This window comes from Haemaphysalis longicornis, unplaced genomic scaffold, assembly GCF_048455015.1.
Source record: "Haemaphysalis longicornis isolate Haplotype H1 unplaced genomic scaffold, Haemaphysalis longicornis Haplotype H1 scaffold_1, whole genome shotgun sequence".
Classification (NCBI taxonomy): Eukaryota; Metazoa; Arthropoda; class Arachnida; order Ixodida; family Ixodidae; genus Haemaphysalis; species Haemaphysalis longicornis.
The window spans coordinates 451,798,683-451,825,164 of record NW_027526203.1 but is presented as its reverse complement, the minus strand read 5'-3'; the positions used below and the strand labels follow the sequence as shown (position 1 = coordinate 451,825,164).

General features: G+C 46.3%; 1 protein-coding gene and 1 pseudogene across 7 annotated transcripts in view; one reads left to right on the top strand and one right to left on the bottom strand.

Moving 5' to 3' along the window:
* Positions 1 to 1,769: 1,769 nt before the first annotated feature.
* Positions 1,770 to 3,583, top strand: LOC144156032 (26S proteasome regulatory subunit 6A-B pseudogene; annotated as a pseudogene).
* A 1,108-nt stretch (positions 3,584 to 4,691) lies between these two features.
* Positions 4,692 to 26,482, bottom strand: part of Nt5b (5' nucleotidase B) — an 85,698-nt gene continuing 63,907 nt past the window's right edge. For all 7 annotated transcript variants that reach the window (XM_077687800.1, XM_077687803.1, XM_077687801.1 and 4 more), the window contains 15 exons: positions 25,991 to 26,086; positions 25,837 to 25,925; positions 24,338 to 24,395; positions 18,487 to 18,580; positions 17,588 to 17,667; positions 14,541 to 14,601; positions 14,404 to 14,445; positions 14,208 to 14,300; positions 14,056 to 14,122; positions 11,378 to 11,600; positions 11,237 to 11,297; positions 11,092 to 11,149; positions 10,411 to 10,529; positions 5,424 to 5,555; positions 4,692 to 5,231 (listed from right to left, as the gene is read on the bottom strand). In XM_077687800.1, the coding sequence (XP_077543926.1) occupies positions 5,115 to 5,231; positions 5,424 to 5,555; positions 10,411 to 10,529; positions 11,092 to 11,149; positions 11,237 to 11,297; positions 11,378 to 11,600; positions 14,056 to 14,122; positions 14,208 to 14,300; positions 14,404 to 14,445; positions 14,541 to 14,601; positions 17,588 to 17,667; positions 18,487 to 18,580; positions 24,338 to 24,395; positions 25,837 to 25,925; positions 25,991 to 26,086 (1,390 nt within the window). In that variant the 3' untranslated portion in view covers positions 4,692 to 5,114. The remainder of the gene's footprint in view (positions 5,232 to 5,423; positions 5,556 to 10,410; positions 10,530 to 11,091; positions 11,150 to 11,236; positions 11,298 to 11,377; positions 11,601 to 14,055; positions 14,123 to 14,207; positions 14,301 to 14,403; positions 14,446 to 14,540; positions 14,602 to 17,587; positions 17,668 to 18,486; positions 18,581 to 24,337; positions 24,396 to 25,836; positions 25,926 to 25,990; positions 26,087 to 26,482) is intronic.

Below are 26,482 nucleotides of genomic sequence, written 5' to 3'. Positions count from 1 at the left end.
ATTGGCTGCAAAAATGTAAATGTATGACGTGTTTAAAAGCAAACGACCTGTGCATAAATGGAACTATGCATGATTTTTTATTCGAGAGTTTTCTTAAACACATCTTTGTGAAAGTTCCGCATCGATCTCGTTTTCTATAGGCGCCACCTTTCCCAAAAGATTTAGCTCCTCGCATGATGAAAACATTTTAATAATACACTATTTGAATTATTTGTTGTGCTCAGTCGGCATATACAATATACATAATATCATTTGTATGGAAACGCTGCTTTAGGAGAGCTTAAATTTTTGTTGATAGATAAAATCACAAAATAGCCAGACGATTGGTCGCGTATTTGCTGTAAGGATGTGCGAACAGTTTCTGAAAAAGGCTCACCTGAGGTGGGGGGGGGGGGGAGGGTTCGAACCCCTCCCGAAATTTTTTTCCAACAGTCATAAAGGAGACAGTGTTCCATTCGACAGAACTCTTCCCTTCGCATAACCCATAACCCCCTCCGAAAAAAATGTGTGGCTCTGGCCCTGTACCTGTCTACTGCGGCAGTGCTCACACGCCGGCAACCAAAGCGTGTGCTGCCGATTAGTGAAGCAGATAGAGGAACCCATTTTTCGCGAAAGTGCTTCCTGATTTTTAAGGGAAGATGTCTATTGAAACAAGGGTAAACTGCGCTAAATGTTAAGACGAATGGAAGAGACACATGCGACACTTAGACTGCACTTCCAACTTTCGTGCATTTCTTTATTTCGTCTTTACTTCTCGCGCAGTTTATCCTTCACTCTTCAAGAAAAGGTCGTGGCACTTACTAACAAAACACTACCCAGTTACCTGTCACAATATCCACTACCCTAGGTACTTAGTGCTTTTACTAACTGGCCGTGCATAACCTGGCAAAGAGCTACGCGTGACAACGTGGATCGGCTCAGCGCGCAGTGCGACATAGACAACAAATAGATTCAGCAAGAAAACCGACGGGATGTACGAGGAGAGCGAGCATAACTTAGTTACCTTGGAAATACATCTGCTTTTAGATGCCACGCATCTCATTCACCCGCCTTGGCCCTGCATCCGGCGTCGGCGTCGTTGTCGGCGTCCACCCCTCCCCCATTCTCCTCGCCGCGCCAGCTTCGCCCTCCGCCGCTCACCCCCTCTCCTCTCCGATAGCGAACACTCTCTCGCGAGGGTAAGGTGGCTAGAATGGGTCGAGGGGCATTGGATCGGATTCGATTGGATTGGATTAAAGTGGATTGTGTTGCGTCATAGCCGCGGCAGACACACTGGCGCCGGCGCGTCCCCTCACCGTTATGCGCGCTATAAAACGCGGTGCCTGCGCCGCTCCGCTCCATCGTTCCAGCGCCGTTCCTCCGCTGTCCAACGCTGCAACGTGAACCCCCTATGCGTCGCATCTACACAAGTGTTCCCGCGAGGGGAGGAGGTAGTTTTTTTTTCTTTTCTTTATAGCCAGCAGCGGAAAGTCCTCTGACAGTATCAGTGGGCTTGTCGCAAAAATCAAATATTTTAGCAATAATTTTAGAATTATAATTTTAATCTCAGCACATACAAGTCAACTTGGAGGCTCACTAAGAGGGTTACACTTGAATTGAGGACGACTCAGCGAGCAATGGAACGGAAGATGATAGGTGTAACATTAAGGGACAAGAAGAGAGTGGAGTGGGTCAGGGAACAAACGCGCGTTAAGAACATATTAGTAGAAATTAAGAAGAAATGGACGTGGGCAGGGCATGTAATGCGAAGGCAAGATAACCGCTGGTCATTAAGGGTAACAGAGTGGATCCCTAGAGGAGGCAAGCGTTGCAGGGGGCGGCAGAAAGCTAGATGGGCAGATGAGATCAAGAAGTTTGCGGGGATAAATTGGTCACAGTTGGCACAGGACCGAGGTAATTGGAGAATAATGGGAGAGGCCTTTGCCCTGCAGTGGGCGTAGATAGGCTGGTGATGATGATGATGATGCTGCTGGACGTAATGAAGAGCGAGGTTATGCACATCATGCACGAGATCGAAGCGCTGAAGAAGATCAAGGAGAACGACGACAAGATCAAGCTCAAGAAAGTGCTGCCGTACTTGGTGTCAACTGTAGCCGAGCTGCCCGACCTCGACCCAGAGGAACTTGGCGAAGAGGACGGTGCCAGAGTTAACCCAACTCTGAGCAATTAAAAGGGTAAGAGCGTCATCATCAAAACCCCCAAGCGTCAGAGCGTGTTTTTGCCACTCGTCGGCCTAGATGCCGAAAAGCTTCGCCCCCGTTACTACGCCGGTGTCAATAAGGTCTCGAACGTCATCGTGGAGACACTGCCGCCTGAGTACGACTCCCGCGTCACGGCCATGCAAGTAAACGAGTGGTCCACGGAACACTACAGTGACATCGGCCGTCTCGACAAACTGATTCAAGAGCTGGTCGAGGCCGTGGTCCTTCCCGTTACGCACAAGGGCAAGTTTGCGAAGATCGGATTGGATCCAAACAAGGGAGCGCTCCTTTACGGTCCTCCAGGAACCGGCAAGACCCTCATGGCTCGGGCTTGGGTGGCGCAGACCAAATCCACGTTCCTCAAACTCGCTGCCCCTTCGGTGGTTCAGACATTCATCGGCGATGGGGCCAAGTTGGTGAGAGACGCGTTAGCGCTCGCCAAGGAGGTGCCGGCGATTATTCATCGACGAGCTGGACGCTATCGGCACCAAGCGCTTCGACTCTGAGGAAACCGGCTGCCGGGAGGTGCAGCGCACCATGCTCGAGCTGCTCAATCAGCTAGACGGGTTCAGCTTGAGCGGGGACGTCAGGGTGATCGCAGCTACCAACCGAGTGGACATATACTGGACCCGGCCGTGCTGACGTCCGGCCGACTGGACAGGAAGATTGAGTTTCCGGACCCGGACGAAAATGCCCGGGAACGCATCATGCACATTCACTAGCGCAAGACGAACTACCAAGGGACGTCAACTTCGAAGAGCTAACGCGCTGTACTGACGGCTCCAACGGGGCACAGTGCAAGGCAGTCTGCGTCGAGGCTGGCATGATAGCCTTGGGGCGAAACAGCGACTAGATGACACACGACTACATGGACGGCGTCATGGTGGTGCAGGGCAAGAAAAACGCCAACCTCCCCTACTACGCCCATATGAAAATAATGCTTTTCCGCTCAATAAATACATACTTCTGCAGTTATCGTAATCTTGCACTTTTTCGTTTGGCGCGGTTCCAGGCCTGCGTAACGGTTAGCGCTGAATAGTTTTCTTTCATGAACTCGATTGACGGGTCTGCTTCATTGCTTACATATAGTGCATATAGCTTGCACTGACGTCACGATAGCTGCCATGTTGGTGAACCGCGTAAATGGCGAAAGGCAGTGAACTTATATTGTGCTCTTATCTCGAGCAGCGCTAGGGAAGCTGCGGGCAGTGCACCAGAAAGGACGGTGGTGACGTCACGTGAGCTTGCACGTGGTGTCCCCACCGTCCAGTTTTGCTGCGATCATCCAACTTCGGGTGGAGCTAAAAAAGAAATTGCGCAATCCAGTCTGTGAAGTTGGAATGCCAGCTAAGCTGTCGTTGAAGTGTCGAGCTGCTTGTTCTACACCCTCGCATTCCTTCTTCAACGCTTCTTCATGCTGCACCTGCTGCAGCTTGAGTGATCAGCGGCTGGTTGTGCACGCGGCCAGGAAATTTCCACGACCGCTGCAGCGGCGGCGCCACTCTTTTCCGCTCTCCTTTACCTGCGCACGCACAGAGTCCCCGATATACACGGACAGAAACCGCGCAACATACTCCCCTTGGAACGCATGCAGGGGATACATACGGGGCTTCAGGAACCAGCTTTGCTGTTAAAAAAAAAAAAGGCCATACGCTAAGGTTTCGAGGACGTATTGTTTTGAATGCGAGGAGACAGACGGGGAGGCGGAGCACCCGCGTTCTTCTGGTACATTTTGTTAGTTGTTGCAATCATTGCTTAAAGTTTTCAACACTTCACCGCAATTCCCCTCCCTTCTCCTGCCCCTTTGGATGTGTTGTGTGCACTGCTGGATTCCCACTCAGGGCCATCTCGTGGGATATGGGGGGGAAGGGGGGGGAGGCAGTGTGCGTAGGACTTTGCAAGGTCATGACATGGAGGTAGGTGGGGTTTGCAGTAGCCAGTAATACGCTGCTGTTACACATTTATGCTTTGCCTACTGCTCTGTCAGACCGCCCAGGCACTGTTGCCTCCTCTACCTCATTTGTGCCCAGATATACTGACAGAGGTATTGCACTGTTGCAGTGCCTTGGTTAGCTCCCATGTAAAAGAAAGCCAGATGTCCAAATTGCAAAACATACTTCTGAAGTAATGGCCCTGAACTTTTGTCTTTCAACAAACAAAAGTCGAGGACTCAATCAAAAATCGCATTCCAAATTTTTTTTTTGCTTTCAGCACCACAGCTGCAACCAGGCTACGATGTGTGCTGCATTGGTTTAGCTGCTATGGATTCATCTAGATCACCTGGGAACTGTACTGTGTGTTGAAGTCTTGACACAGGGGCATTGAGAAGTAAAGTCAAAGAAGTCCACAGCTCAGGGTGGAACAGACAGCAATTTCTATACTCCTTAGTGTAGGCTGCCTTCGATGGTGGCATATACAAGGTAACCATAACCACTATGCTTTGTGAATATGGTCCTAGGTTCTTAGAGAAGGAATGAGACAGCTTTAGCATACAGTTGTTGGAAAATATTTTAGTCCCTAAAAAGTGGCCAGTACAAGGCAGATAAACAGTTAAGAATTACATTAATACCAGAGACAAACCTGGGAAGGGCTGACGTGGCTATATTTGCAGGAATCGTGTGAGAAATCTGAATTGCACAAGAAAAAAAAACTTGCATACTGCACCAGAGACAAGCACACACACAATGAGTGAGCCACCTGGATTGCGCTAGTACATATATATAAAAAAAATTTACACAATGTACATATCCTGCTCGACAGTGCTTGCCACGATACAAGCCAGGGCCAGCCCACTCCCGGCAATGGGGCCAAGCGGAGCAGCTTCCAAGGCGGGCTCATGTGAGCACCACTTGTTAAGGCCACTGTTCGGCTAGCTGCCTTTGCAGAACGAGCGCGCCCAGGGTTTGGGGGCCTTTAAGCAGCTGCCCACTGGCGTTGAGACTCGGAGGCCCGCTCCGCTTCTTCGTCGTCATCATCCGTGTCGTGGTGGTGCGTAATCTGGCTTGGGGCTTCCGGGAAGCGGTGCGGCACCTGCACACAATTTCAGGCAGTCAGTGTCGCGCCTTCACTTTGCAGCACGCGCAGATGGAACAGGTATGCTTGCCCCCTGTGCATCAGATGCTGCTTGAAGGCTGCCGACCAGAATGAAGAGAAGGAGAGACAGGCGGCTGCCTTTACGAACACACTCGCCACAGTCCCTTACAGCCCTGCATGCAGCCTCACCTGTTCGCTCTTGGAGAATTTGCGCACGGGCTCGGATGAGCCGCTTTTGATTAGTTCACCGTCCAGCATGCTATCGCCATTCATTTGGAGTGTTGGGTCTTGCTCGTGGTTCACCGTGGACTCGTGCGGCATCTGCAGAGCAAGGCACACCATACTGACACCAGCAATGCCATGCAAGAGTGAGAGGTGGGTCATTTTGTGAACAAAATACTTCCCTTAGGAGCTGCAAGAGAAGTTCCTAGAAGCACTGCACAAGTTCTCGTGCACAACTTATGCTTACACAAGTAATTTCACATGTGACCCACATACTTCAACCAAGTGCACAGCCAAAGAACACCGTGTATATCCTCCAATGTTAAAGTTATGCAGACGGGATGGCATTGAATAATAGTACAACACTAGCCACACACTGCCAACTGGCTTGAGTTTGTGCCAACAAGTCTGAATTGTAGCAAGGTCTAAGTGTGACTCCAAAGCCACGGAGGTACCCACAACGCACTTCGGCCACCTAGGCGTACACTGATTGCAGTCACGACTATGCTAATGGCTGCGACTACGAGAGGCCCAAGATGCATGATGTCACAATTGGGACGAGCCATCTAAGCAACCATTTCAGCTGCTCTACACTTTGACCACGGGTGAACACCACAAAAATATTTGTTCAAATTTCAGTTAAATTGACAAAATTCATACCATTTTAGCAGTACTGATATTTGCTCAAGATCAAATTTATTGCAAAGTCACAGGTATAATTGAACAAAACTCTGCTATCAGGCACACTACTGCAGGGGTTCTGAAATATTTTCACTCTCGTCCGCCTTAAACCTTGACTGCACATGTTTACCAGAAAAAGAATCTGGCTGAATTCACAACCAGAACAAAGCATATCGGATGAGGTAGTGAGGCTGCCTATTTGGCACAACAGATGCCCCACTAAAGATGTCAGACACGTTCATTTCAAACACATGTGGGCCCCGTTCTTTTCAGAAAAATGAACAACCCCACCAATCCAATTTTGCCATTCACGATTTGTGATGCCACCAATTGTAGTGGGAAAAAAATGTACAAATTGTTTCCACACTTTCGACATTCCCTGCATTATTGAACTGCTGCAAGAGCTAGTGGTATATCTGATCTCTTGGCATTTGTTTTTGCACTTTAGTGCTCTTTTAAGGAATGGGAGCATCATTGCTGGCAGTGGCAGAAATGCTACAAGTCGCAAAGCAAGTGGATACACTGCCACTAATTTCCTTCCTAATCTTCGCGTTGGGCATTTTTAAATCTGCTCTTTTTGTTTCTTTTTCTTTTTTTTTTTGATGCAGTAAATCACCCCATTTTTCTGTTCCTTTTTGCCTCTGGTGTGCTGCTTCTTGGCCCATGCATTGCATTAGGGACGTTTCACTAATAAAACCTCAGCATCACTTGTCCTGTGTGCTCCATCTCTGCCCCATATTTTCAGTTACACTTATGACTGCCGAGTTGATTTTTTGCCTGCTGTCACTGCCTACATAGTACAGCAGAACCCCGCTCTTGCATTCCGCAGTGCTGAGTTTTCCCGGCTGCTACGTTGCTCTTGTCTTGTCCCAGCGCAGCTCACATAGAGTCCCATGTATTAAAATCCTCACGATCCCGGATCATGCGTCGCAACCTGACACTCCTAAGCCACCCGGGCAACATGCGCAGAGCGCCATTTTGACGTCTGACTAGCCTTGGCCAGGCTTGGCTACGAAACTGACTGTTCGAAGTTGCATGTGGGTGCAATTCGTCACCACTAGCTGGTCCTATGTTGCTCTATGCTATCACCGTCATCACTGCGCTTACAACGGAAGCTTCACTTCGGAATGCTGGAAGAGCGTGTTTTGTTAAAGCACCACCGCAAGAATAGCAACCGCTTTTGTCGTCATCGTGCGCTACAAGCTTCGAGAACACCGTTGAACTTGCAACCGCAAGCTTTGTGCCTTGATGCCGACACGAAAACGGGAGGCGCTTGCCCTTCAGGAAAAGCTCGACGTACTAAATGCAGTAGACAAGCAGCCAGTGCGGAAGAGAGTCGACATCGCTAGGTACCTTGCACTGCCACGCGTGGCATTTTCCAGCGATCGCAAAAAGCGGCAATCCTACATTCTCATCGAAAGCCAAAAACGCACTGTTGCAAGTCAAAGCTATGCTGTTTTCAATAATTTTCGAAGGTTTCCTCACTGCTGTGTTTTTCCTGGTAGCTACGATTTTTTTCCCCCGGTCCCATGAAAAACGTGTGAACGGGGTTCCACTGTATTCGAAAATGTTACTGGGGGCGATTAGTGCTGGTTGAGTTCTCATTTCGGGCTCCATCCGCCAAATCTACACCTGGGCTATTTTAGGTGCACCCAAGTAAAGGGATGTGAATTTACTCAAAACAGCTGCGTTTTTTACCACACACGTCCATGCATTTTGGTGTTTTGCTGCAATCAGAAATACAGCCCCTGCAATGGAAAATTAAACCAGCAAACTATCTGTAAAAGCTCAATGCTTTGGTCCCTATGCAACCACACCACATGAAGTATACGAGAAGCAGTACCATATGCATTGTATGGAGCACGTACATCAATACAAAATTGAGAGGTCACTTGAGCAATCATTCCTGTGTCCCAGTACCTCGTATCTTTTAAGACCTGCATCTTAAATCACATGATGCTAGTCAGACAGGCCTTTAGATGCATGGACCTGATGCCTTGATGACTAGGTCCATATGGTTCTGGAGCATCTAAAAGAGGCTTATGCATCGTCCAAAAAGAAAAGGCCATCACTAGCAAATACCTTTATGATAACGGTGCACCAAATTTTGACCCATGTTGTATTTGGCTAGAATTGTACAGCCCAGTGCAGACAACTACAAACCAATATTTGTCAGAATGTATGTACTGTAGCTGACACCCAATTTTGCCTTGAAAGCTACTCAATCTTGAATGTGGGCCATATGCACGAAAGTAGTGTACTTCTAGATAACAAATATTGAGCAGTGGCAACCAAGCATATTTGGGCAATACAGTGTTCACCTCATAATGCAGGCTGCTTTCCTATAAGAGCCATGCACGGTGGTTGCCGGCAAGTGGCCCATTTCTTCACCTAACTTTTTTACTGCTGCCCCCTCGGTCAAAGTAATCAATTTTGATGCAATTTGTGTTTTACAACAACAGATTCTTGAACTGCTTGCACTGTCACTGGAGGCTCAGACCATAAAATATGTATAAGAGGAACCATTTTGACTTGCAACCACCTGTCACAAAATCCCCATTGCTCTGGTAGTTAGGTTATTGAAAGCCCAGTGTGTCTGGAGTGCCCTCCAACAGTTCTAGAAAACCGTCCACTCCCACACTTAACTACCCTACAGTAAACATGGGCAATTAGATAAAAATTAGCCCAGTTTCACTGACTTAAAGGGACCCTGCAACACTTGCCATCGACTACTAGTAATGTATTTTGGGATAAAGTCTATTGTCCCAGAAATCTCCTCCCGCAAGAATTATGAAAATCCGTTCACAATTAACGAAACTACGCGCGATGAGAAATCCCGCATAATCGTTCCCTCTCAACTCGACCGCGGACAACGCGACGAAAGCTGCGCGCTCTCCCCCGGAGGGGGGCGGCTCGCGGCGTGCTCTTCGGCAGCCTTCGATATATCACATGCCGGGTAGTTTTCTCCTTTTCTCCGCAATGCGGGGGGGCCTATTTCCGGTCTGGTGCCACAAAAAAGCAGGCATGGGTGCCTGCTCGCAAGTGCGCGCTCGGGCTGGTAGGGCGTTTTTGAAGCAATAAACGTTTGTAGTCAAATGGTCCCGTTGAAAGGGAAATATTGAGCTCATCACTCAACCTCCGCGCGCACTCAAAACACAACAGAAACGGCAAAACTGTGCCTACAGGTTCAGGCATAGAAGAGGTTCGTACACAGCGATGACAACGACGGAAATGGGAGAATCTAGCCGCGAAGTTGACCAGTGACAGCCGATCGGGCAGCCATGGCCTATGTGACGTCCCTTAGGCCATGCCAGGGGTTGCATAATGAGGACAACTGAAGAGAGAGCGGTTGGTTTTTCCGCGTCTTTCACATCGATTTGCGCGCTCACCGCTTCACGTGCACGTGTAATATTTGGCGCAGGTATTCCTGGCAGTGTAATCTAAACATCGCGCAGGTTTACTTGCACTGCTCAAAGAGTGTTGCAGGGTCCCTTTAACGTCGTGAACGCTGATGTTAACAGCACAGCTCCCTAGTGTTCCGCAATCGCAAGGCTAAGCTTCATAGAACTTTTTGAAGCCAGCAGATCGGTTCCCATTCACACAAACTCTCGCTGGCGCTCCCGATGGGCAGCGGCGGCTTCTGGACAATATGCCCCTTTACACATTTTACAAATATTCCAGAAATGACCGCCAAGCCCACTCGTGTATACATGCGCACTCCTCCGAGTCACCTGCTGGGCGCAAGCTCTCTAACTGGCAGATACCTCTGCTCCCCTCCTTGACTCTGCCCACGTTGCATTTGGCGCCCGCTCTCCCTCTCCCCACTATGCTGCATGTGTGCTTGCTCTCCCCCTCGCTAGGCCATGTCCTGTCCACATCGCTGTGCCTGCGTTACCATGCCTCATCCCACGAAAGCCTCGACCAAGAACAGCTTTGCTGCTAAAATGCTTCACAGGCCCAGCAGCTGTGCATTTTATTGCATTAGGCAGGAGTAATTAGAACAGGTTCAATTTAGACATGTTTCTGTGTAGGTTTGGTTACGAAGGCTAAGCTCGCAATTTTCACTACGGCTGATGCAATGGTGTGGGGGCAATGTGTTCACTTTGCACTGTTACATTCTGGATGGTACTCAGGCGTACACCTCAAGTGCCATCAGACAGCACAGCAGATACAGCGCATTAAAAAAGCAGGCCTAACAATTATGCCCAGCCATGCTCCTGCCTCAAGCTCTATTTCTCCAACGCATAAGCATCTACAACCAGACCTAGCTTACCAGCATTGGAGGAGCCCGGAACATGTAGCTGAACGGGTAGTACATGAGGTTCACAAAGGTGAAGGCATAGATGTCAGCGTAGCGGCAAATCTGGTTAGCAAAAAAGGTCTGCCGAGAACCTGAAATGAGGAAATCATAACCATCATCAACCACAGCCTACTAGGTCCACTGCAGGACGAAAGCCTCTCCCACTGACCTCCAATGGCTCCTGTCCTGCACTGCCAGAGCCCATTCACTGCTTCCGAATTTCCTTACTTCTTCCCTCCATCGAATTATGGGCCTACCCCTTCTAAACCAGTCTCTCGGTATCCACTCTGTTACCCTGGTTGTCCCCCGGTTCTTTTTCTTTACTTGAACTACAATGCCCTCTACTCGAGTTTGTTCTCCGATCCAATAAACTCGTTCCCTCTCCCTTAACGTTACTCGTATAATTATTCGCTCCATGACCCTTTCCAGTTGTTTAGTAAGGCGCCAAGTTTCCGCTCCATATCATCCCTGGCAGGACACATTGATTGTATATTCTTCTTTTAAGTGATAGCGGTAGCTCACTCATTATTTGGGAGCGCTTGCCAAGTGCACCCCAGCCCTAGCCTATTCTGCGCTGGGCTTCTTTCTCGTACAAGACAAATCAACCCGACCACCCCAGAAGACCTCCAAGGCCAAGTGCTGGCCAGGACTCACCGCTGCGGAACATGCTGCCAAGGATGCCATAGCACATGTCCAGCTCATGAGAGGTCTCCTGTAAAACACAAGAGAATCACACGCTCACAACGTTGCCTGTCAGACCCACGAGGAAGCCTGATAAAGTGGCAACGCAGATATTCACCCGAATAGACTGGCGCAGTTTGCCAATGTCAGGCACATCGGTGGAACTGCTGTCTAGATTCCTTGAGGGGAAAAACAAAGCTGGTGTTAAACAGCCACCGGCAAAATATGCGCAGGTATCGGGCACACAGACACCACTCACTTGTAGATGTCGCCAAGGCATATGTCAAGCTCCTGAAGCTTCTCGAACAATGTCCACTGCGAGATGCTGACGTGAATTTCCTTGGCCAGCTCAGGAATCATGAGGAAGGTGCGCCAGCCTCGCGTCTTTTTGGATTTGAGAATGTCCCCGTAAATGTGGTCGCCAATGTAGAGCACATCCTTTCCTTTTGCTCCAACAAACTCCGTGAAGACATCGCAGCTGCCTGAAGAGATAAGCAACAGAAGTTTATCAGATTCACAGGGGGGAAAAAAAAAAACACCTGAAAACAATACACTCTGCAGCACTCATGAAGCCACACACAATTCCCTCCCACAGAACAAGGGTGCACACACCACGCTAGTGGATACGATGTTCAATGCTACCAAACTACACTATACTTTTTTCTTTTCTTGTGAAATGTCATATTGAAATGTAATTTATCACATTTTCTGGTCTAAGTCATGCCACTGTGCAAGTCCCATTCATTACAAACCTCTTCATAGAAAAAGAACTTTGCAGTTCCTAAATTTTTTCTTTCTTTCCATTGTTAATGTAGAAATTAGTGTTTAGTCCTTAAACGGGACAAGCACTGGGGTACTGGTTAAGGGGATGACAGGGCAATATTTTGTGCTAAGAATCAAACAAAATATGCCCACACTGTCATATATAAGGGCCATGTGAATGAGAAATGCATGCACAGACCCCTGGCACTGATCAGCCTGTAGCAAAGTTGCATGGCTGCAGTTTTGCAAAACAAGGCTTTTGCTTGCATTATTTTCCTCAGCTTCTGCCTTCTGAATTGGGCATTGTGGCCATAACACGAATGTAGGAGGCAAAAAAAAAAAAAAAAGAGTTTGTTTCAAAGTACTGGCCATCATTTCTACAGGCAGCATGTGTAAACACATGCCGGATGTACAAGAAGCAATAACAGAGGGCCATGCTTGCGGTGAGGCATGGCCAATATTTTGCATAGGGTAATGTGATACCGTGAGTTTTTGGTGGTGATTTGTTTTACAGGTTGTCAGGTTCAAGTTATACAAATATATTTAGGTTATCTAAAGAGAATCATTGCATGCACGGATATAAACCACATACAAATCACGGCGTAAAAACTACGACCCACTTTATCGAACATAGCACACAATTTTTTTGCACGTTTGGCAAGTTCCTGCTAGGTGGTATGTTTTGAATTACTGTAAGGCCTCAACACATAGCACTTCAGTCAGCTAGAGTCCCGAAGCTATGGTGGTGTTAAGAGATGAGAGCTCACCTTGCATTCAATGCCCTGGGTTTACTTCGTGTCCACACCCAAACTTACCCAATTTATTTTCAACTTAATTTCTTCAATTTTCTTTGTGCCATCAGTCATCTTGTCTAGAGCCTTTATTGCGCTGTATTCCCGACCTCCAAGTCAACTAATGCTTCCCGACTAAAAGGTATGCAGGCTGCCAGCACAACATTGAAGCCACTTGAAAATGCTGCCACCAGCTCCAGACGCCTTAGTGAATGTTAGAAACTACCCTAGTTCCCCACACTACGCATCTGCAATTAATTCAAGAATTCCAATTTGAGGCTTAACACGTCCGAGAAATACCCGGCCCATGGAGCACGCCCTAGCAGAGAGGCTTCAAATTCCTTTACAGTAGCTGGGGTACTTCAATAATGTGCACCAAGATCCCAAACACATGGACAACTTTGCTTTTCACCTCCATCATAAAAACAGTTGCAGCAGCAAGAAGTGACGTGAAGAGAGAAGCAGCACAATGCTTCAGACACTGAGCCACCACACCAGTAGCAATCTGGGATGCCCGACACAAAGGTGCCTATTGTTTAGTCCTAGCCATCTTTTCCACAATACAAAACTAGAAGGGGCAGCTCTCATTCCCCCATGAAAACTTTCCCGTTTCTTGTAAACCTTGCTCACCCAGAATCTGGGAGAAAAGTTTGTCCATAGAGTTTTGAGATCCAAAACTTTTGCCTGTTGCACCTTTCAAAACTGCAGCACATCCAAAATTGTGTCACTGAAAGCTAACTGAACTGACGTGTATAAAACTGGTTGCACTTCTGAGGAAAGTTTAAAGCAATTCTGCATTGGGCTTTGATTAAGAAGGAAGTCAGTTTTGAAAACCAACTTTGTAATGTTGCAGCTCACTCGACTCAATGTAAAAATTCCAGACACTTTTCAACATGATCAGGGAAACTACTCGCACAAGTTTGTGTTTCCATTGCACAAAGACTTGCACAGCAGAGGTGGAATTTTCAGCAAGCATGCACCTTTAGCTGGGCCAGGGCCTGTCAGGGCCTGCATGCAAACATTCCCAGCTGACCACACTCAGGTACAACATTTAGTCAGCAAGCCCATGCCAGAACTTGTGTAGGCCTTGTGCAATGCTAGACGTCAAAGTAACAAAAAATAAACAACAGATGTTACCAAGCAGACTAAAAGCTGTTGACCAACACCTGTTCACTAAATGCTTCTTTGCGCTGTTAGCGAGCTGTGTATGGTCCCCCATCCCACCATGCCATTTACACATTTGCTGCAACAACGCAAGCTGTGAGCGTCTTATTTGTGGGCAGATGGCAGAGATGCTGCAGCTTATTTTGGAAGCCCCCTTCACACAGGCTGCTCTCACTGCTACAACAGCTGTTCACTCTTGGACCAACTGAGCTGCACTCACCCCCGGAATATACTTGACCCAGCTGCAGGGGCCCAATGTGGCTGCCAATCCGAAGGGCGCCTGTACTCTGCAAGATAGAAGAGTGAATTCGCACAACAATGCACTCAACAGGGTACTCAGTGCCATCTTTTATAGAAAGCAGCCATCCATACCGTGTCTACTTGCCGCAGGATTGTGCCCTCGCCAAAGAACAAAGGCTTCCGAGCATCGACAACGATGTAGTCAAAGTAGGACTCCCAGGTTCGCTGCAAGCACAGTGTGAGGTTAAAGTTTCAACAAGAACAGACCAGTGAAGCTCCACCGATCACCTCAGAATGCAAGACTGCTTCAGTAATGTTCTCAACTTACGTGCTTTGTGTTCGGGAAGTCGAACAAATACTGCATAACTTTCTGCAAATAAAAAGAACAGGGCTTAACATCTGCCATCATAGTTGGCCTTTAAAACAAGATGTGAGCTAAAGGAGCTGGAGGGCTCACATACGTACAGCTGTGTATGCATAGTCGCTGTTCGTCAACAGGAAGAGCTTCTTGTCATGAGCACGCATCCTGGGAGGAAAAAGAAATACAGACAGTCAACAAGTAGGGCACGAGATACGAGTAAACGTTTGGCAAGACAGGAACCACAGCACATAAGCTAATTAGCATGAAGCCCTCTAGTGACAGATCCACATGTAGTGCACTAAATGCTTCTGCATGGTGGTGCACGTGGTGCCGTCTAAGAAACAGGCAAAATAACATTTCTCTTCAGAGCCCTGACCCATTGACTGTCTGTTTGCAAACAGCTGGAGAAAGATTTCGACGTGCAGTTAGGCTTGCCCATCTGGCTGCTCAGACAAGTGCAGCCCACTGCTTCCCAGCTGCCACTGAGCCTAAAGGGGCTCAGTTCAAGGAGGGAGCATAGCTTTAACTCTTGTTACCACGCCTATTCAAACCGATCACCAGTGATTGATGCTTTATATTGCCTATTTCGGCATGTTGTAGTAGTTTCTCATACCCCCAATGTGTCCCAGTTGTTTGTCTATCCACTGCACTCCAAGAATCAGTTTAAATTTTCCTGCTCCAGCAACACAGATTTTTGGTGGCGTTTTTTGCCAGCTTAATTAAGTGCGTGTGCGTTCGCAAAAGGGGGCTTAGCTGATGTACTTGAAAAATAGCATGCCACTCGAGGTTATGCTGCATTACCAACAATTTCTTTTTATCAAAAGGCTCCTAGCAAGACAAATAGCAAATTATGTTGTCAGCTTTGTAATCCGACACCATTAAGAGGTGATAATTACCTGAAAATGACCCCAGTATTCACTAGTGATCTTTGGTTCGAATAAAGGATAGGTTTATTCTGTCAAAGCTTATTTCTGAAGGTCCCCCGTGTGTCTAACAAGTGGACCTGGCATTTTCAGCCAATTCCCAGAAGTTTAGGTTTCCTTCTTGCATTGTGAAATTCATATTTGGCGCTACCTCGCAGTTACCAGACTTCAAGCAGATTTGCCATGGCGCTTAAGTCGCCCGCTACTGTTCCCCGAAAAATGCACGCTGCTCATTATTCCACTTCACCCCCGACTGGCTTTGAAGGCTGAACGGCCAATCCCGCCTCGCAGCGCTAACTGTTGAGCTTTGGTCTGAATATCTTCGCAGGACACTCGGTGTCCTTTCGCACGCTCCTCTTCCACGTGCAGCAGGAGTTCTTTCTCGAGAGCATCGTGCCTCCCACCACGAAACGCACGACGCAGTCCCCTACAAGCAAAGAGTTCCTCCCGCTGTTTCCGTCATCCCCTGATCAGCTTTTCATTAACGACTAACTCTCGCTGAGCGGCGCAGTTGTTCAAGTTCTCAGCAAACAGGATCACCCGGCGCTTAAAGTCCGACGCGACATCGCGAAATGCGCACGAGAAAAACGTTGTGTGCGGAAATCACAACGAAGCAAACTCAAAGAAAGCGCATGAAACGGAGAATGGGAGATAGTAGAGACAGCGAGCGAAGCAGGCAACGCCGTTCCGTTCACGAGGCGGCTACGCTAGGTGGCGAAAGTCACCTTTACCCCCACCTCGCGCTAGCCGCTACCGCGGCTCCGAAGTCACCAAGCCAAGCCAATCTGGCTCTCTAGCCAGTACGTAAGCTCGCTCGTGCGGTTCGGCCGCAAGTAATGCGCGATAGCCGGCAGTGACTGTGGGTGGTTTTCTTACGCTGATTGTTTTGTTATTTTTTCCTTTATTTTCTTGCCTGTCTTTGTTCTAGATGCTCCGCGCTGCCGCCTCAAATTGAGGAGCGCCGGGAGCGACGGAGAAACGGATCGCTCGGTGCAGTCGCCATTTTTGATCACGACTATAGGTCGAGGTTCTTCGGTCACGATTATAGGTCGACCCTCAATTTTTAAGCACATTTTCGGAAAAAAAAAGGTCGACCTATATTCGAATAAATACGGTATGTACGTGAACCAACTAGCACAACAATCCACGCTACTCAAATGATTAGCACACTCAAGTCCTGCGTATTCTTATGGAACGCCCTTCAGGACTGCGGTCAACATTGCACTTTCGACACTGACTCACATTGGCGGTCATGTGACGGCAGTGAAACAGACTGCCTGTGTTGGCTATTGAAGACAGCAAACAATTCTGAAAGTTTTGACGTTTTTTTTTTTTGTTGTTTTTTCTAAACTCTAGATTTATGCAGCCTTACCGCAAGAACTTCAGTTTTCGGACAAACTTGCAGCTATATCTAGCAAAAAACAAAACAAAAAAAATCTTCACCGCTACACCTAGTAGGGAGACTGTAACATCCTCCCGTGACGTCCCGTCACCTTGTACACCCTTTCCTTCGGAATTGCGAAATGTCGGCAACACCCAAGCCCCGAAACAAAACCTATAAATCAGCCCCTCAAAACGCTTGTACGCCTGTACTGCATTGAAAGCCAGGGAGGCGAGTAATATCATTATTGTGTGAGCCATTTCAACAGACTTCATCACACATGTCATCTCGCAATTTGCCTAGAAAAACCCGAGGCGTCTGCAGCTGCTATTCAAGGAAGATTGATGGAGTGCAGTTCTATGTATGTAAATGTATTGTGCTGTGTGCTGGTGATCAGTTGGCGCGAGTCAAGAACCCTCACGCAGCGAGACTGGCCACTCTTCTTTACAAAGTGACGGTAGCTTTTCACATTTTCTTTATTAACTTTATTTCTTTGTTTGGTGATAAAATCCAATGTATATCCTCCAAGTCTGCTTATAATTCACTGGTTGTACTTTTTGTAACCACAAATAGCGCCTTTTTGGCGCTATCCAACCGTACACCACCCTCCCCCCTCCCAGCTAATGGATGCCCCCCCCTTGCAAAACGTTCTGCGGACGCCCTTGCCCTACACGCTTTCCCAATCAGCACGCAACAGGATGAAACTACCGTTCTCTCCTCCAAAAAACTTAGCACCATCACAGCCACCCAACTGCTCAGGTGGCTGTGAAGGCCAGACAGCTTTCCCACATGGCGTGTGCACCGCAACACCAGAGCTGTGGGTGTACAGTGCAGGCCAGTCACTTGCCTATCGAGCAGCAATGGCAGCCGCTCGTCTTTCTCCAGGTACTTGTCCAGGTTGTTGATGGTCTCAGTCTTGAGTTGACCCTGCAAGCACCAGAGTAGTGTGCCCAAGCACCACATCAGGAACTCTAGAATGCGGCAATGACTTTTTTTCAGCCGTTCAAAAATGCCAAGAACTTTGTTTAAAAAACGGTTTAAAGAGCTCCCACCTAAATGACGCAGTTTCATAATGCATGAAATAAGTACATATCCTTTAGGCTTGTGTGCTCCCATTTCCTACGTCGTGCTGCGAACCCGTAAGGGCAACCCTCACATGCAGCTCAAATTAGAATGCACCAGGCTTGTGATACAGTATGAAAGCAACAAGCAGTCATCTTGGGGTTACTTCAATAACCGACACACACCGCTTGAGAGTTAACATCTTCATAAGTGAACATCTTTTAATCGGAAAGAATTACTAAATGTCCCTTAGAGCAAGGCAACATCTGTAAATAGGGAGTGATGGAGTTTTCCTCAGTCAAGCCCAAGCTTTGCCCAATAAATCGCAAGATGCAAGTTCATATTCGTTACATTGCCCATTCTTTAAAACTGAAGTATAACATTGGCAGCTGATATCCCGTCAACAAAATAACACTCAATACTGGTAATTACCCAAGCAAAATTCACCTAACTGCTCAGAACTTAAAGCCAAGGAAACTACAAGCACAAAACACTTTAAATATAGGTTAACAGTCTTGTATAAAATGCCAGTATTTAAAATGATTGTACGCTACTGCTGTGAACTGCTCTCCTAAAATGCAATCTCGGGCTGTTTCAGTCTTTGTAGACTGAAACAGTTTGTAGTCTTTGCACGATGGCCTTTCCAATCATGTCAATGCTGGGCACAATTTGAGGTAAACTTACATAGGTGTGAATGTTATCCACTGCTCCACGGACATCCTGGAAGATGGACTTGAATGACATGAACAAATTGCCAATCTTCACTCCAGTCTTCGTACTGAAAAAGAAAGAAAAAAATTAAGTGAACTCAGCCTAATGTATGTGTACGTTCTAACTACCACCAATCACAAGGTGTCAAACTGCTCAGTACCAGATTGAAAACTAAAAATACATGCAACGATTCCTAGCCAGGGTGGACTATAGGATGGTTCACAATAAAATCACAGCTTCACAGATGAGAAAAATTAACATTTGTGCATAGATTAAAATACAGAAGTGCAGCTCATTACAACACATCGGAAAACCACAAGGTGTTTTCCCCGCATCCACACTATGCAACACACAAGCTGGCAACAGGCCCGATGTTGCCCCAGCCTTCATAATTGTGCACATTAATGGCACACCTTGTTGCAAGGTGCATCATCTCTCGTGCGCTCAGTGCTGCAAGCTGCACTATCACTGTGCTAACTAAAAAGCCTGCGAGAGAGTTACTGAAGCCATGTGGACATTCAACAGCGAGATAGCCACATCCTCCACTTTTAGCTCACTTGTATACCCTCGTATAACAAATGTACCTAACTTGTTAGAGCTGCACCAGGGTAAAGTGTTCTCAGAGGAAAATGTTTCTTGAAATTCCTCAGCTTCCTCCCTTGGCCTTGAAGTTTTTAACTAAAAAAATACTTGCTAAAGCTCAAAATGTCAGGTATCACTAGACATACAAGCTGCATGTCGATCACAAGCTGCATGTCGAAAGATGGCACCCAGTCGTCTGATATCAGTTCAAGCAAAGAGTGCTTCAAATTTGTCTTGCATGCCACCATCTGTTGGCCAGACAGCTTCGTTTCAGTGCGTGGGTGTTCCAAAGGTCTGGTAGTGATGGTTCTAAAAAAAGCTTCCCATTCTGAAGCAGTCTGCAAAAAGTTTGTTATTGTTTCTTTGCAAAAACATTAGGTGGCACTGCAATGCAGGGGGATCTTGGTACTGAACACTTGTTGCACGACAGCTCCTTGGTGAAGGCTTGCCAGCACGATTCTAGCGCACCGTACCTTATTCCTGTAAGCATGGCTCCACTAGCAAGTCCAGAGGTGATAAATTGACAGCAAGTTCAGAGTCAAGAAATGACAGCGAGCGTCAGCAAGCTTTCCCCAATAAGTTTCATTTTCAACTCAGAGTGGAGTTCTTCACATTGCATGCTTCTTTGGGACTGTATGCTGGTTGTCAATGCAAATTCAGCAATTCACAATGTCTTTTACAACACCTCGAGAGGAAGTGAGCCTCCAGTAATGTAAACCTGCCAGATTTTTCACGAGGACCATCCGAAATTGAGCTGTGCGAAATGGCAGATTGGCTTCACCGCACAGCATGGGAGCCACGTATGCCAATTTATTTTATATGTGACGAACTGTGCAGCGCAAATAATTTTTAAAATTTTTTTTCTAGATGTGTGGCATGTTTACCCACAAAATGTATATTCTGAATTTTCTAACCACCAGCCATTGTTATTACGGAACTTCTTTTCCATTGTTTTCTTCGATGTATAATTAAAAAAATTGGCTCCAATCTACGCTGTGAAGGTGGTCAGAAAGGAAAGCTTTAAACAACACCCACAACAATTGCCCATGCGATGTCACTTGAATTCACACACGTGGCTCCACCAAGAGTGAAACGAGAGATTCTGCCAGCTGTTACTTGGAATTCGCGGGGGCGGCATATTGCGAACGCAGCAGCGTTGGCCATGGCCGAGCTAGAGCGGTGGACACTGCTGCCGTAGCTCGGCCGTGCGTCGGCAGAAAGAAAATGGACAGGAGAGTCTTTCGAAGGGCCAGACAGCGGAACCTATAATCATCGATGTGCTAGCTCGGGGCTACACCACCGCGCGACACAAGCGCAGACAACGAAACAATTCGGCATGCGAGCTAAGTGATTCCCATTTATACCGATTTAAACTAGGTAGCTTAGTAAGTTTGAGAATTGCGAGAAAGCTGAGGGAACTTTTATAATCGCTATTTATCAGAACCAGTTGCTCGTTTCGCCTTTTGTATTACCTCTCAAACACAACTAAATTGGTATACTCCAATTTAGAAAACGGAGTCCCATTCGTGATAAGCAGTGTGCAAAAGGTAGCGTTTCTCTAGCGGCCAGATGTCTGTATGTGGTCTCTACATTGTTTTCCCGCCCTTCAAACCAATCCCTAACGTATCTTTGCCGTAGGACCACTGAATTCCATCGGGTCCAGGTTACCCAGGAGGTGCTGTCGAACAAGTTAATCAAGCCTTACGAAGGAAGCACGCAATGGACGCGACGCTGCGCCAAAACAGGCTCAAAACAACCGTCACTAAAGCAGATGACAAAGCCGTACTGCCGACCCACCCATCGCCGAGCAGGCACCTCCACGCGGGGAACGCTGGGTAAATTCGCCGCACCATCTACCGTGTGCTCCGTGAGTAACCCATCCCCCGCCACCTCCGCCGCGTTGGGAGTTTATTGTCCCGCACGCCACGAAAGAACCATTGGCTGGTAGAGGTAGAAAGCTTTGCTTTAAAATTTTGATTGATAGTTTTTTTCGCAACCATTTTTTTTATGAAACATTTTAAAAGCATATCATAATCTACATTTTATGTCGCTGAAATATGTGCCTAACCAACATGTTTAACAGAAAAACAATTTTAGACCCCTAAAAATCTGTCAATTTCCCAGTAGTAACAAGAGAGCCATTGGCTATGATCAGTGCCAAATACGTATTTGATTAAAACCCTAAATAAAAAATCTCTAAATCTCCCACAAATGACAGAACCCAAAGCACTCCCTAGTAGTACTAGCTCCATGAAGCATACAATGTCCCACTAACTTGACCACCATACTAAAAATGATTGGTCTGAATCTGATTGATTGTGGGGTTTAACGCGCCGACGCAACGCAGGCGATGAGGCGCGCCATAGTGGAGGGCTCCGGATTAATTTTGACCACCTGGGGATCTTTAACGTGCGCCGAAATCTCGTACACACGGGCGTTCTTGCTTTTCGCCTCCATCAGAGATTGGTCTGAATCTATCAGGAATAGGAAGAACTGCCAGGTATACTTGGGTACAAGTTAAGAACGGCAATAGCTGAGGTAGTACATCACACCACTGATGCGACAGACTCGCAACGTCAATTTGAAAGGAGATTGAAATTCATGCGCGACATCGTCTGCTTTTTCTCATTATGCTGTTTGTCGTACAGCTGAACCTCGTTATAAGAGACACTGATGTAAGAGACAAATGGGTATAAGAGACACTATTCACCCACATGGTTGGCTGCCCTATCTTTCCCATTAAATTGACCTCTTTTATAACAGACATTGGATGTAGAAGATTGGTTATAAGGGACAAGTCATCCTTGAAGTTTAATCAATAATCTCGCTTGTAACGGACATTTTAACTTCAGATGCAGTGCCATCAGTCACTAATTGCAGTTGCTTCCATTGTGGCAACACAGGTGGACAACGACAGGTGCAGTCGCTATTTAATTATAACTTCAGCGAACACACAGTGGTTCAGTCAGCTATGAAATGACAATGAGAAGCCCTGCCAATGGAAATGCAACTTACAGAAGTAGTTGAAGCTTACTGCCATTCATTGGATGGAGCGCGATCACACATGCAGGCTCTCCTACTCGCGTAGCTCCCAAGCAAGAAGCACTGCAGACGTTGAGCCCTGCAAGCGTAATGAATAGCCGGAGCACACAGCGGAAGAAGCTGTGCGCTCTGGCTATTCATCAGGCTTGTGAACTCAACATCTACCATTCATCTTCCACAAACAAGGAAAGGAAAAAAAGCTTGTAGAATCGGTTGTAAAAAACAGTGCAAATACAGTCATGAAGCAAACAAAGTTTCATAAATTCTGGGACCAAACAATAATTAGAATGAATCTTTTGAAACATGCTGTAGCGTTCTTTTGAGCTTATTTTAGTTTACGGGGCCCACATTGAACTAGGGTCTGATTAGTAAGTGAAAACATGGTACCCTGCTTATAAGAGACATCTCGTATAAGAGACAGAAACTGCTCCCCGGTACGTGTCTCTTATAAAGGGGTTCAACTGTAGCTGCAGTAATTTATAATCAGATTAAATGCGAAAAACCCCTAATGACTCAAGTTATGCTTAAAATACTCAAAGTAATGCACTCTTTGCACCGCATGGAGGAACAGCCGGCTGTGGTGCTAAGGCGCGAGGGCAACTTCCGTTGTCGTTCTAAAGTTGCACATGAGTATAGTGTATAGTGCATAGTGTAGTAGCGTATTAGAGGGGTTATGCGGACAAAACACAAACTCTGCTGATTCGAAACATTGCCTTGTTAGAATCATACTGACACCACTTTTAACAAAAGCTTTGCTCAAGCTACAAACTAGAGCTTGTTGGAGGTTTCACTAGCATGAAAAACTTGCATCAAAGTGTAAAATAGTTGAAGAGGATTTTATGGCGTTTAGTTGTCAAATTAATTAAGCAGGGACTCATTATCAGTTGTTTTCCCGAACAAATGTGGCATTTATTGATGCACATTTGAGAAGCAGTCAATATTTCAGCATTTTCAAATCACTCCCGTATATTTACATAGGGGAGCAGGCAGCACATTTTAATAGAAGGTAGCCAAACAACTTATTTACAATTTAGGGCCCCTACAATACATGGGGACATATATGAGGACAGGTCACTGAGCTGGCAGCACACTTTTGAGTCAGTCATTCAAATCTGGAAGAAGCTGCACTCAAAGTCAAAACAAAGAACCTCCGTGCCGTATCCATGACACACGAGCAGCCATTCGCACCAACACTACCGATATAGAAAGAGGCTCGACTCCATTAGTCACTGCACAGAACCCGTACGCCTTAGGTTATTCACCGTCTCCAGCATTTCCCCTTCTCACCATGCAAACGAGCAAGCACTAGCATTTCGGTTTTGATACTCGGGCAGAAATGACGCTGCTCCATGGCCATGAACATGCAATGCCTGAAGCAGATATTGACTACTGCATGATGGGAGTGTGTTGCCATGTGGCTGTGGTGAATGTGCCAACCTACCTTCCACTGCTGTAATTGACCGTAGAAATTCTTAAATTTAGTCATTTTCCGCATAAACCATATTTATAATTTGGATTGTAGGTATTTTTCATTGCTGATTGGCTATGCAGAAAATTATAATTCAAGAATATAATACAAATAGTACAGTCACATCTCGATATAACGAATCAGACGGGACCAACGAAAATCATTCGTTGTTTTGAAATATCATTGTAATAAAAAAACTGGCGCTTGTAAGCAAGCGCTCAAACCTAGGAATGAAAATGGCGTACGTTAGCAGTAGACGCATGTGCAGGCAGGCAAACTCAAAAATGCTGCGCCCAGCCACAGTCACCCAACACAACGAGAGAGAAAAGAGGCAAGCGCGACTAGGCCTGCTAGGCTACTGGACATTTAAACCACAGCTTTGTGGTGGCGTTCGCTGTTGGCACTTGAGAACGAGATTGGACTGTGCTACTACTGCCCAACATGGCTCTCAAACAAAGAATTCTTGCAGCAAAAAACATTTTGTGGGTCTATTTCAACTAAAAGAAGGCAGATGCCCAACTGGGAAAATTAAAAATTATGAAACAGTCACTTTAGTGACCTTTGTGCAATACACTTGTGGAAAGAACATGTTCGCTAGCGTTTTGTAAATTCAGATCAACTTCCTGTAACAAGACTAATAAGGCATTGCATTACAGCTGAAAAGTAGGCCACTAAGGACAACAGCTTTGTCACATGTACCGCATAATTAATAAATGTTCGCAAAGAACTCACGGGATGTATTGCGGCGATGTGGAGAAGAAGTCAACAAGACACGCCAGCAGGTAAGTTTCTATTGGTGAAGGAATACACGTTCAATTAGTAACAGGAAGGCAAGTACAAAGCAATGACACAGCTCCAAAATGACAAAGCTCCTTCCAAGATTAAAAAATTTTTTTTCAAGTGAAACGCAACGTTTTAAACACAGCCTCGGGAGGATAGGAGTTGCTTAGATCCCTAGAATAAAACCCCAACTCGTATACAACCAGCTGAATTCTCCCTTTAAATCAGCTTTTACCAGGTCAAATGTAGAGCAATCCCTATCTACACTGCATGAACAGAGAAAGTATAAGTATTAGGGGTGCAATACTACTCAATTATTGTACTGAATAAGCATTTAACGTATTGATTGGAGGATAACTTCCAGTGATTAATCATCTGTGCAGGTATAAGCAAGGGAGAGATTTTACCGTTGCTTACAACATGTACTGCAAGTACGAGCCATCAGAATTTTGTAAGCAAAGCAGGCAACATTTTTCTCAGTGGGTGCAACATGTTCAAAACAATTTTAATATCGCAGGACCTGTGGAAACGTTTCAGCCCCTAACCTCTCCACCTCATAAAATTCCCTGGTTCACAACTGTGCTAAGTTTGATCTTGTTGCTATTTTATTAGGAGTACGTGTTCAAAAATGCCAACACCCACTTCCAATACTCTTCCATCCACATCACAGACTACGGATATTTCAGTGCGAATTGTCACACTACCTGCCTTTGCAGCCAACCAATCACATTTCAAAGAGCTTTCATGTTTTGGCCAGGTTTTCAAAAAACCCCCCTCCAATGTGCTTCAGTTTCGTTTTCTTGTCCGTACGCACTGGAAAACGCTGCACACGTGCACACGCACGCACACTCTGCGCTTGTTATCCTGAAAGTTACGATTTAGCATAATGCCCCCATGTTAGTATCAGTGAACATTTCAAGTTTACGAAATACCATCGCCATAACTACGTCGCAGGAGGAACTTATGTTAGCAGAGCTGCTGTAGTTTGTTTCAGCATCCACTTGGATTAGTTTTAAACATGACTCACACGCAACCCTCCATTTTTTTTTCTTTAAACCTTCTTTTTTCTTCTTTACAGGTGTCGCATTGCACTGCCAAGGCAATGTGGAGATGCGATTGTGAAGGTTCACCTCGAGTGTCCGTCTCCTTACACCCACTGCAACTGCCCATGTTCCGCTAAAACAGCTCAATTTGTCCTTCAGCAAAGATGTGCATTACCTGCCAAGCCTGCAGCCAACCCAGCGCCTGGCGTAGTATGCCAGGTTGCAATGGGCCGACAGGAAGGTCGTACTGAAAATAGCGCTCAACCTTATTTCAAACAATTGCTCATCAAATGCTTACCATTCCCTTTAGTGCATTTTCAGGAAATGTTTGCTGAATATTTTGCCCACTAGAAATGACCAACTGCACGCTCAGGAAAAAATGCAGCACAGTTTGAGGAGGGAACTCACCAGGCAGGTTGAAGAGAGTGTTGAGCACAAATACCCTGGACTCGTCAAGCTTGATGAACTTGTTCGGGTAGATCTTGTAGATTTCTCCCCTGCCCACGGGCAAGAGCAATTGGTGAGCACACGTAAATACCAGAAAGCAAAGCCCTGTACTCACGTCTTAAGAAACTGAAAGCCATGGCAGCAGACCAGGATGTTTCCATAGGGGTCAACTTTGAGAAGGTTGCCGTACTGAGAGTCAAACCAAAGACCCCTGCACAAAAGAAAGGAAAAGAGGGAACACAAGATCACATTTGTCTTTAAGACAGGTGGAAATGTATTGGAACGTTCTATGTCTAAATGTAAGTGAAAGATTCAAGTAACTAAAGTGAAAGATAAAAACTACAGTTAATATTTTAATGTGCTCAAATACACTGATGTCACACACTACCATTCCAGCTAGCTCATATTTAAACAGGGTGCCAACACCAAAACAGCAAGTTTTTGGTGATGAATATTTGAAATCAGTTGCACAGTCTAGAGCTATTAAAAAGTGAGCTAGCACTCAACAATAGATGGCTTCAATTTTGCAGCTTCAATGTCCACTCGAACATACGAGCATCAGGTTTCGAGTCATTTCTTAGTAGATTATTCCCGTGCAATTTTTAAT